General features: G+C 39.4%; 1 protein-coding gene across 2 annotated transcripts in view; it reads right to left on the bottom strand.

Annotated features, from left to right (window-relative positions):
* The window catches only part of ANK3 (ankyrin 3), a gene marked incomplete at both ends in the record, with an annotated part of 206,550 nt that overhangs the window by 32,193 nt on the left and 162,007 nt on the right, over positions 1 to 12,350 (bottom strand). For both annotated transcript variants that reach the window (XM_080621696.1, XM_080621697.1), the window contains 8 exons: positions 2,240 to 2,321; positions 4,075 to 4,101; positions 4,587 to 4,709; positions 5,455 to 5,580; positions 6,150 to 6,378; positions 7,521 to 7,617; positions 8,202 to 8,409; positions 10,180 to 10,391. In XM_080621696.1, the coding sequence (XP_080477822.1) occupies positions 2,240 to 2,321; positions 4,075 to 4,101; positions 4,587 to 4,709; positions 5,455 to 5,580; positions 6,150 to 6,378; positions 7,521 to 7,617; positions 8,202 to 8,409; positions 10,180 to 10,391 (1,104 nt within the window). The remainder of the gene's footprint in view (positions 1 to 2,239; positions 2,322 to 4,074; positions 4,102 to 4,586; positions 4,710 to 5,454; positions 5,581 to 6,149; positions 6,379 to 7,520; positions 7,618 to 8,201; positions 8,410 to 10,179; positions 10,392 to 12,350) is intronic.

The following is a 12,350-nucleotide window of genomic DNA, read 5'->3' as shown; positions in this document are numbered from 1 at the left end:
ATTTTATTTTAAGCACAAACTTACTTGTTCCTCCCCTCAAAGAAGAAAACATAGTGTACTTTATTTAAGGAGCTAGACATTATTATGAAGACTAATTAGCAGCAGCTGCTAACATTCACCAAAACTTCATACAGTCCCAAGTCAAAGAAACAAACTCAAAAATCATTCTGAAAAAAACTAACAACGAAACAACTTGTTCAGCAGTTTGTGTTTGGTAATGTCTTTACAGAGACCCTGCTGATCTGTGATGAGCCAGTCTATCACAAGTGGCTAGTAAGGCAATCAAACCAACAGGCTCCCCTCTTAACTGCTCTTTCTCCTCTTAAATCATGGATTCAGACATGTTTAAAAGAAGCCTTTTCTGTGCTCCTTATTGCAGTTGAGAAGAACCACCAATACAAAGAAAATGAAGTAATTCACCAGTGTGCACAGCTATGACATAACTCAAACAGCAGGCAACTGTGCAATTTTACTATTTTGAAACAGCAAATAAATCCCCACAACCATGCAAGACTTTAGAGTGGCATAATATTCTAAAGAGTGGTTTTCTATAACAGCCCTTTTTGGCTACTGAACACAGTGGGAGCTGTGCCATCAAATTCACTGGAAATAGGCAGAGGTTCATCACTCATATCCAATCACTGGAGCAAACACCCTGCACAGCAGCAGTCTTGGCTCTGTGTATATATGTTCTCTGAAAGAGTTGCACCTCCAAGATCACATCCTCCCCTCACACCAGCATTGTGCAGGTGTAGAGCCAGTTGCTGATTACATGCTACGCCTGCACAGGAGGTGATGCTCAGGCTGATGGCCAAACCCCTATCTACGATCTTTCCTGGAGAATAAAATCATTTTTGCATAACCTTTTTGAGCAGCTCACAGCCCTAAGTAGTAACCATTGCCAAAAGGGATAGAATAGTTAAAGAACAGTCATGAACTTCTACCATGTTAACCCATTGGGGTTTTTTTGAGTTCATCTTAAGTGGGTTTAGATTCTTTCCCCTACACATCTTGAAAATGAAACTTAATGGACCTCTGGTGAATAAATCAGGCTACCTTTTATATTTTCCCCCAATAAGGCCAGAAAAACTAATTGCAAGTAATATACACAGTCATCAAACACCTTTCAAGCAACTTCCTTTCCCTCTCTCTCAGTTCCCATCAAGCCTTTGGCAATACCTTAACAGTCCATCAAGATGTCTCAGCAGATCTGATAGCTTCTTCAGATGTTATATGCTTGAAGTCTTCTTCCAGGCCTGAGAAGTGTAATATATTCTGGAGCACATCTGATCCAAAGAAGCCACAGATCTTATAGGATAATTAAACAGCAGCCATCCAGTGGGAACTCCCAAGACCTGATGAAGTTTGTCTATGGATTTTACGGAATTCTATCAAAGGGTCTGTTGCAGGGTAGCAACTGAGAAGTCATGAGGTGAAAAAAAAAAAGGCAAGAAAAAGCCTGGGAATGAGGAACAACAGCAGTCAGCCTCCAGGAGGAGAGGTGAGGGAAGAAAAGCTAAGCCAAATACATTACTGTATTTAACAGGGAAGGGAAAGGAAGGGAAGGGAAGGGAAGGGAAGGGAAGGGAAGGGAAGGGAAGGGAAGGGAAGGGAAGGGAAGGGAAGGGAAGGGAAGGGAAGGGAAGGGAAGGGAAGGGAAGGGAAGGGAAGGGAAGGGAAGGGGAGCCACTGGTCTGGTCAAGGGAAACTTAAGTTTAAGAGGAAGCAATGGGTGGTGCCAGGGAATAAAAAGCATCTGCAAGGAATAGAGGAAAAAGGGAAGGGGAGGAGAAAGAAGAGGGAAAATATAAAATATGAGAGAATCCATTTTGGCTAAGCATCTAAACATTTATGTGTTTATCTGAATGGCATTCTCCAGCCTTGCCAAACTTTTGCAGAACATTCCCTTCTACAGCAGCTCTCTCTAATCTTCCAAAGGGAAGAGGAACAGACTTTTTGAAAGCAGTTTGCAATCCTCCTACTCTGGAGCTACATAGCATTTTTAAAAATTACTATATTATCACTTAACTAACACATGTCATTTGCCAGTCAGGATTCTTCAAGCTCTCACAACGCTAGAGTTCACAGCCCATCCAAGAGTTTTGGGTTAGGTAGCTTTTTTTTTTTCTTTTTGCATTTTTTTAAAGGGTGACACCAAATACAACGTTTATAGAAAAAATGTCTCTTCTTATGAAAAATCATCTATATACGGTTTAGTACTTTGGTAAGAACAACTCACTCATTCCAGGCTCAGTCAGATAGCTGTAGCGCTTACGTAAAGCAAGTGAGACAAAGTTCTGGCGCCGATCAGCTTTCTCCGTCTGCAACAAAACAATACTGTTTAGTGCCTTTTGTATCGCTGTTCCCCATTTGAACAGAACAATCATAGAACCTCAGCGTGATGGGCTGCATTTTATGGTACATGTCCCCACAAGGGAGAATAGATGTTTCCATTCAGCTTCAGGAAGGCATGCTGAAGCCAAATCTGGGCAAGCAGGCAGAGAAGGGACAGAGCCGGTCTCCATTCCTGTCTGCCATGTAATGAGCATCAGGCGCTGTGGAGCAGGGAGCGTGGCTATTGGAGGTGGCAAAAACCTGCTGTGAATGACTACCTTTCTGAAGCAAGCAGAGGAAGGACTGCAATCCTAAGAGATAACCCCGTGGGTTCATTTCCTGCTCACAACATCTCTGCTTATGAGATAGAAGAGCTTAGATAGCAGATGTAGCTCATGATCCTACCTTGAAGTATCTCAATACCATATTATCCCAATATCACTTAACAAACTGCTTCACATTACTAGAAATGTTATGATATTATTCATTGTCTGTAAAATAAAGCACCTTTGGCTAGAAACAGATCAACACAAAAGACTACAGATACAGACATAAAACATTCAGAAGAGTACAACTTAGACTGATCAAATATTTGTCCCCAAATTAGTTTGTCCTGAAAGCACATACATCACAATGCACACTGGCTTTAAAGTGAATACATTAAGGACAAAAAAAGGCATGGGAGGGGATTTTTTTAATAGGCACAAAATGCAAAGATGCAGATTAGAAAGCAGACTACCATTGTTAACTAATAAATTACATCCTAAGTTGCTGCATTCAGTGGCATAGCTGCTAGTGTGCCAACTTGGATATAAAAAGTCCTTCAGAGACCATCTCATCTGATTATGTGGCTAAAAATACAGTTTGTTTAGAAAGAAAACTATTGTTATAGCTATATAATAGCACACTGGGAAAAAATCCTGCAGAGACAAAGCAATGTGGTTGCTATTATTTTTTAACATGTAAGGACGTTTTGTTTTGGGTTTATTTTTTTTTCATTATTATTATTATTTTAATCAGCAGGTGGGTACTGCTATTTATTTGCCACCAGGAAGAGAAGAAAACTTTATCAGTTAGATAAAAGGGATACCTCTATGTACTTCCTTTCATAAGGTGACCTCATTTATTACTACCTCTAATAAGTAAAACCTACTCAATTTCCTGACAATCTAATGTTGCAGCTTCCTGCAAACAGTGGATTTTTAAGCTGCAAATACCTGAGGTTTATCTGAAAATAGATTTGTACACAATATTTATAAATGGTTCTTGGCTCTTCTGATTTTTCAGAAGAATCCAGTTTATTTTCAGGAGTAAAATATAATATGTCACTATTGTGGCCTCAGCAATACTTTTCTTCTCAGAAACACAGTTTACCGAAGTATTGGCAGTATTACTCCAAGAGGTAAAACCCTATCCACTAAAATCTTCTTGGTTTTTGCAAAAAATGGTCTTGGTGTCACATTTATAATTATATCCATTTTCAGGAAAAAAAAAAAAAAAGTTAAATTTTAGACTGCTATTATTCAGTGCTTGGTTTAATTTCATAATACATAATCATGTTTCTTCCACATATATGCACTTCTACTATTTGCAACAGACTATCAGATGTTGAGGATATAGTTATTCTGCAGGTATCATTCAGTGCCATAGCTGAAAGTAGTTGCCTGTTTTTTCTATAACATATTACTTTTCTTCACTAAATCTGAAGGAAATAAAAACAGAAGACAGTATTTATATTACCTCATCATCTTGATCTGACTCTGTTTCCTTTTGGTCCCAAGATGCATTGCAGAGACAAGGAATATTATAATGGACAGCAGGGAAAAGAATATCAGGATATGAAAAGGACCAAATTGGGAGCACAAAATGCAAGCTGATTTATAAGGCAAAGCAAATCCAAAATGTCAACACAAAAGAAAAGAAAAAATCTTACATCCAATGCAAATCAACACGTGACATTACTGAAAGCATAAACCTATGACTTGCAGGCTGAAGCATGAGCTGTAAACAGAATCATAAAAATTATACGAACTTGACACCACAGTAACAAGAGACTTTAAAAGCACTCTACATACAGGAAACCAATAAAACATAAATTTAAAAAGCCTTAATCATATTCGAAAGCATTCTCATTACTGGCATTTCACAAGGTATCTTTACCACTAGCAGGAAAAAAAAGGGACAAAAAACTAACGGAGCAAAAATAAAACCAACCAACCCTAAGGAAAATGTTTGCTTTTCCTAACAAATACCTTTTTGTGTGCTGGGAGAGTGATATTCAAGTTGCAAACAGCTGTTTGTGGCAGTCCTTTTGTAGTCTTTGGTTCTTTCAAAAATGATAATCGACCACAAGGTTCCTGGCTGGTGTCTCTTACCTAGAAGAGAAAATTTTAATACAGTGTAGTAGCACGTAGTAATTCAGATACCCAGAGGAGGTTTCTGGAGAGTTTCTTTCCACAAGAAGCGATCTAATGGGTAAAGACCAATGCTACCGAGCTGAAGCTTAGCCTTAGGTGCTGAAGGAGAAAAGATGTTACCTTGAAAGAGGTAGATCAGCCTGAAGCTCTCTGATGGTAAATCCACACAAGACAACATGTTGAGTGAGTCTAACTCAGAGAGTTTCATACTGGGATATCACCAACAGATGTTTTCTTCTCCCCTTCAAATTTTTCTGCTATGTTTTATATGTGTGCTCACCAAAATGCTTAAAACCATCTTTTGCACAGCAGCTATAAGCCTACGGAAAGTGAGCATGCATTCATGGTAATTTAGAGAGGAACAGCCTGCACACGTTTTAAAGGCTGTTCTGTTGTACAGTATGCTACTGAATGCACCTCCTTTGCTTGGTCCCTGGGAAACAGTAATCTAACTGTAATATTCTGGAGGTCTAACTTGAGATACAGTTTTAATAAAAGGCTGTGAATCCATACCATAGGTATTCTGGTCCCAGCTCTTTTGTGGCTTCATGAGAAACACCCTCTTTCTGTTACTCACATATTGAACAATGACACCTACATCCTTGGGGCAAGTTAGTCCTATCAGGCTGAAATAGTGTTATCAAAGGGGGGGATGTACGGGAGAGGCAAGCCAGCAGAATTATTTGGCTTGTTTTCCTTTTACCTTGATAGAGAATGGCAGTCTATTTTCTTTGAAAGCATAAAAATTAAAAACAAGTTGCTGTCCTCCTTTAGTCAAAGGGGCCAGATTTCCATAGCAATCAACGTAAATAGGTTTTCCTTCCAGAACCTATCAAAGCAATAAATAAAAGTCAATAAAACCTCTTTTCATAGTAGATTCATGCATATAAGTATATGATGTTAAATTATAAGTACTCATTCAGATTAAATTCAATAACAAATCAGAAAATCACTTCATTGTGGCAAGGTATGGAGTGCAGGCAGTTTGGGAGACACAAGTTACATGAGTGCCTTTTCTGCAGTAAGATGCAACATTTCCCTCAGGAAACCATGTGCTCATGACTACATATTCACCACAAAATAGCCCTACTCATGACTGTGTCTCCTGGGTCAATGAGATGGCTCCAGGTGAGTAGTCTGCAAAGCCCAACCAAGGCTACTTTACAGCAGTGAGTGCAAACCCCACTGCAGACTGTTCTGGGGCATCCATTTGGAGACAGGTCCTCATGCTCTCCCCTGGCCCTGTCATTTTTTGACTCCTTTTCAAGGAAATTTTTGACACAGCCTTGCTGTGAAACTTGATTTTTAAGGTGTATAGTGGTTTTTGCAGGACCTGTTCCCACTTGGAAAACACACTTCCTTTACAAGGACGAAGTCGGCTATGAGTAAGAGAGATACCTCAATGTCTTTGCTTCTTGCAACTTCTTCAAAATTCTCTTGTTGCTCCAAAGTTTTGTCCACTTTGTCATCAGTCATGCAGAAGCAACGCAAATTTGATTCCACAGGGTCATTCATTTTGGCAAATATTACAAACTTTGCCATATAAGGAACGCATATTAATTCTCTATAAAGCTGTGTTGCCAGCCCAACAGTCTCTAGTACTTGATGACAGTCTGCGAGCCAAAATCTGAGTGGGAAAAAGCAAACCATTAAATCAACTTTTCTTTAATGTTCAAAAATCTCTTAAGCCTTTAAAGAGAAACCATGGCCTGTGATCCTTGCCATTTCGCATGCATGCTATCCTTGCACACTTCCGAAAGCTGTAATTTTCCTTCTACTTTCAGTGGAGCTTTAACCATCCAAACATGAGAATACCTGGCAATGAAATATTGATACATACATTTGATCCTTCTCACACTGGTATCTCATAAACCCATCTATTCTTAGACTCATTTGAAGCCAAAGTGGGGGAACTGTATTCCTTGTGACCACACAACACATAAAGTGCTGATGATTCACTGTATATTCGATTCGCTAAAACCTCCTTTATAACACACTCATACAGCAAAATCACATCTCCCATACAGGTTAAAACTGAACATGCCCATAGTGAAGTAGCTCAAAGACATATATCCTATGTTATACTGTTATTTTCTCATCTTACGATTAAGTTGGATGACAATTTTGATACAAGTTATAAATATTTTAATCTGTAGTTTGCATGAGTCTTTTTCACAATATTTCAGCTCTGATTTAGTTGGTTCTTTCAGCAATTCTCTCTCTTTATAAAGCTTTTTTTAGGTGTAAATGTTATGTACTGAATGATAAACGCTTTACCTGGCAAATCATGAATTTTCTGCACTAGGACTTGTGAGTTGTACAGATCCTGTTGAATGCCTTTCATCAGGATGTAAGTCCACTAAATCCATCAAAATTCATTTCAAACCATGATTTTTTGGCAAGTGATATTTTTATGAGAGTAATTTTACATAATTTTCAACTAAAAATCCCACAGCAGAAACGGAACATCTTTAACTTTTTAAACAAATACATTTTTACGAATCCACCCCATTTTTTTTAAATTGAATGAGTATTTTCAGCTTTCCCTTTCTTTTGCTGTTTGCAGAAAAACAAACTCGTGTGGCACCACAGCCTTTAGAGACAAAGTATGTGTGATTGCCAGGAGACATCATAGCAGCAGAAAAGGCGAGGACAAAGCTTCATGCGCAACCCTAGATGTATGGGATGCTGATATATAGAGACAAAGAAGCACCAAAGAATCACAGGAAACTACTCCCTAGGTGCATTTGGCAAGCTCTGGTAGCATACCTGGCTGAAACATTGGTGGTGAATGAGGCACAGTCATTTGCAAATGTCAGCGGAGTGGTGCCTGTTATATCCTCCCACTGTGCAGGTGAAGTACCTCCTACATAAACATAAACCATGGAGATTTTATTTCAGACACCAAGCACATACAGACTACATAAGAACATCCCTATCTTAAGTTATTTTGTTTCACTCATAAAAAAGGAACCTAGATAATAATGTTCTCCAACAGCTGACCTACATGTTATATATTACATCATATGTCACGCACCAGAAAACAATGGTGATGTAAGTGAAGTACACACCTACAAGTCAATAGCAAACACACACACACACACCTGATATCAGCTAGGACAGAATTATTTCTGCCAACTACTTTTACTGGCAACCATGTTTAATAGCCAAGGCTGAAATTCTTTATATGGGCTAAATATAAAACAGCATTTAACATCTGTTGGCAGAGTTCTTTTACAATGGCATGAGAGCAGATTCAAAGCCCAGGGCATCAGTGAGAGCCTTTCAAATTACCTCAGCTGGCTTTGCTCAGGAGAACCAATCTGAACTCTACTGCATCAAGCACACCACTGTTCCCTTACTGGAAAGCATGAGTTGTACGGTTATGAGAGTGAGCACAGTGGCACTGCTGTCACGGAAACTTTCGCAAAGAGTAGGATTTTCTCTAACCTGTAATGCTACATAAGAGTCGAAGGCTGGGCGTCATGTCTCCTTTGTACCCATTGGTTACACCTTCTCCTGATGGAGGTGGCACAGGAATTGTCATGGTTATTGGCTTATGAAATTTTCTTCTTCTTGGCTCCACAGTGACAATGGGACTGAAAGTTGCTTTGTTTCCAAGGATTTTTTTGACAATCTCCTCTGGAACTGGTTGAGCCTGTCAACATAGGAAAAGTATTTAAACTAGGGCTACAAATTGCAGAGAACTGTTTCCCAAAAGATAATTCAATTTTCTTTTTATTTTCTGTAGATTTTTTTTTTTTTAAAGGCAGCCTTCTTCTATAGTTCTTGAGGATGATTATGAGTACAGTTTATGCTTTGTATTTTTCTCAACATTCACGATTTCCTAATAGCTAACTTGTAGAGTAAAACTATAACTCAGAAGGTTGCCTGCAGTATTTGGTGAGTTTTTCATAGCATATTTGGGTTGTTTTCAATTTACAGTGGTGGGTGATATTAAATACAATTTCAAAATGCAAAGAGAGGCCTATTTTGCACTTGAGAAGTGAGGACTAGACACTATCTTGGAGATGCTGTACAATTCTTAATTGTCTGCCAAATACAAATCCATGCTCCCAAGGAAAACTGTGTACTCCAACTTACCTTTGTATTCAGTGCTTCCAATACTATTTCAGTATTGGTTATTAGGAAATAAATACTTGTTTGGCTCAAATTAATACAGAATTAATTAAGATACAGAGTTAGAAGCAATGTCAGACCTTCTACCTCCATTCTGTGCCTTAAAAGGTTTCCTAACTTTATGCAAGAAGAAAGGAAAAACAGCCAATATATGAAAATATGCTATAGAATTTTTGTAGCTTTTGTAATGTAAGATCTGAACTCAAAAGTGACGGACATTTTATGGGACACAGGGTTTTGTATCCATTTGCCCTCCCTGCCCACTCCCTTTTTTTTTAATCCAAACTTTCAAGTCTGTTTCAATCAGGCTGACCTGTGATTTGCTGCATTGTTGGAACTGTGCAAAGTATTGATATGCATAAGTTACATAGATACAATGCCATCTCAGCAGTGACAACACTGCCTATGCAGACATTAGCTTCCTTCAAGCTACAGATCTCTGTAAAGCCAGCTATATAACCATAACAATAGCAGAAAACTTCCATTTTCTCAAGAAAATAATCTTTAGATGTGAAATATTACTAACAGAAATGTTCCAATGTGAATTCCAAGCACTGGAATCCAAACCAGCATCTCTATTTCATGAACCCCTCAGAACTGTCAGGTTATTAAATAATTTTAAGTGATAATTAACAGAACTCCAAGAAAAAGATACCTCATACGGAGTATTTCTCCACTTTCTGTCCAGTTTGTTTAAGGAGAGTTCAAGCTATTTGCTTTTCCCGGATTTCACCCATCACTAGAAACACAAGTGGTGAATGTCCTAAGCTATAACAAATGTATATGGGAGGTCTTGGACTTGGTAACAGCTGGCAAACAGCTGCATGAAACCCTTACCGAACATATTCCTATGGCAAAGGGCAGCGCAGTGACAATAATTACAAGCTGCTACTTTGCTGCAGGAGACTGGGACTGCACAGCAGTTGTGCAGCTCATAGCTACTGACAGCTGTGGCCAACAGGAAGATGGCAGACAATATCACCGAGGCGGTGGTGCGTGACTTTGCTTTTCTCTCCATTCTTCAGATGCTAAGCCATACTCAAGGTAATGATAAAAAGAGGAGCTGGAATTTTACCACAGGGAGGAAGACTGTGCATCACCTGCACCAGGGGGGCACTGAGAGCCAGAAAGCGTGCCCAGGCAGACACACACCAGATCTCAAGTGTGAATACTGTCCATCTTGCAACCCATAACCAAGGAACAGCAGGCTCCTTAATGCAAGCCTCATGTATTAAAACCAGTGATGCACTTGTAGATACTGCTGATACAAACACAAAAGCATCTTTACCTGGAGCCCCACGCGGATTCTTTTGGTTAGAGCACCCTCGGGGAAGGATGCCTGGACACGCGGCACCGTAGTGCTGCTCAGCACTCCACCCTCTGGGCCGATCTGGTTACTCTCCTGTTTGATTCGTGAAACCACCGCAAAGTACTGAGGGAAATCCTTTGTGACGATCCTGCAGATACGCTTCTTCTCTAGCTCCTCAACACTGTCCAGCTCTGGTGGGAGAAGACAGTCAAAACATTCAGGTATTACCTGCCGAGGTTCATAGCACACACATCTATGAGTATGAGGTTTTGAAAATGCCTAAAATGCTTGAGAAGTCATTTTTTATTTACTACAGGAGAAAAAAAATATTCACTGCTATTAATTATGAAGCTTTTCTTTGCTCTGTGAACTTTTGCGTAAGTCCTGATGATAAGGAACAACAGCACTGGACACACTTATCTGCCAGGACACCTAAGCAATAGGGTGTGACAGAGAGCTCCAACGTACAGAAAACCATAGGAAAGCACAGTCAGTTCTTGAACTATCTAACTTCACTCCAAGTGTGCAATCCAGAGTTTGCCCAGCTAAGGCACTTGACAAAGTTATCTCCCAGACTGGCATCCATATAATCCTTCCCAGTCACTGAGCTCTACAGTAAACGGCGGATGTGACAAAGCTCTGTCTGCCAGAACTACCAATGAAACCATAGCAAGGATCCCTTCCCACATCAGGCTTTCAGGTGCCCCCAAATAACTGTATTATGCTCCCCAGTTTATAGAAGAACCTAATTCTCCTCAGACACAACTGGAACAGAAACAGGTCATCAACAATTAGTGTTCTCAGTCACATTTCCAGCTCGTAGGGTCACCAGGGCTCAGAAAGGTGCATGGAGTATCTATCCATGTTAACTGATTAATAAGTAGATGACACATATACGCACTGAGGAAAACTGTGATATGTCCAAATATAACTCTCTGTGTGTGTATATATGTACTAGTGAAACCCCTGAGATATAAACGCTATTCACAAATGGAGGTAATTACACAACTGTCATGCATTTCTCCTATAATTTCCTGTACTTTGTCTTTTTAGCTGTTGTAATTGGGTTTCATTCCAGCAGTCTACAAGTTTCTACGCTTACTTTCCTCCTTAAAAAGGGTAGCACGTTCCTAAAGAAGAAAGTTTGTTCCCAGAAAGATGACAATTCTATCAGATGCAGCAAAAGGACTAGAAATGGTACCAAGACAAAAGACACTTGTAAAATTATTTACTTCATGTGACTGAAACATTTTCCTCCTCTGAACACGTAAGCTCAATTACAGCTCCAAAATAATTAGAATATAAATTTGGTAAAATGTCAGTTTTCCATTTTAAAACTCTCAGCAGGTAATTTGGATTAATTGCACAGTGTTGCTCAAGATACTATGTACCTACCAAAAGAGCATAATTTCTTATCATAATGTCAGCTTCCATTTACTTTGACTCAGAGACTGATATCTGAAGTTCTCTAACGAATTAGGTATTCTGCCTGCAGCCTCTGGAAGCAATGGCTTGCGCAGGAGACAAACTGGATACTAAAACTACCAGGCAGGTATAATCTTGACTGGTAAATCCTATGTGTTTTCCTGTTGGTTGCTAGAGACTCAACCCACTGTAAAATGCTCACAGAGATGAAGGATAATTAAAATCCTCTTGAAGTAGAAAATTAGTGTTTTATGTAAGAACATTTCAAAATCCTCTGAGCCTGGCAGGTGTTCTCCTTTTGAGGAGGAAGATGTGAAGATCAGAGTGGCGTGGAGAGGAGCTGGACTGTACAGAGTGAGGTTATGTTTGGATAATATACATGTGAGCTTCTGTGTGAAGCTGCCCTCTAAAAGAAAAAAAAAACCACCAAAAAAGATGATGAGCAACCAAAGCACCTATCTGACTGCACTGAGAAACACAGCGTTAGCATGACAGAGCTAATGGAACTGGGAAAACTAGTTCTGGGAGAGGTCGTGTTTCCCGAACACACCTCATGCATTTTACAGAAACAGCTATCATCACTACTTTTTTCCGCAGCTGCTGACACTTCATTCCTACACATGTGTTTTAATTAAAAACCTTGAAGGATTTTTTGTTTCATTGGTTGGATTTTGCATGAGGGATTTTTAACCACAGAAAAGCATGCTGTACAGGTCACCTTACAG

This window comes from Psittacula echo (genome assembly GCF_963264785.1).
Source record: "Psittacula echo genome assembly, chromosome: 6".
In the NCBI taxonomy this organism is placed as follows: Eukaryota; Metazoa; Chordata; class Aves; order Psittaciformes; family Psittacidae; genus Psittacula; species Psittacula echo.
The sequence above is the reverse complement of the archived record's forward strand: the minus strand, read 5'-3'. Positions and strand labels throughout refer to the sequence as shown.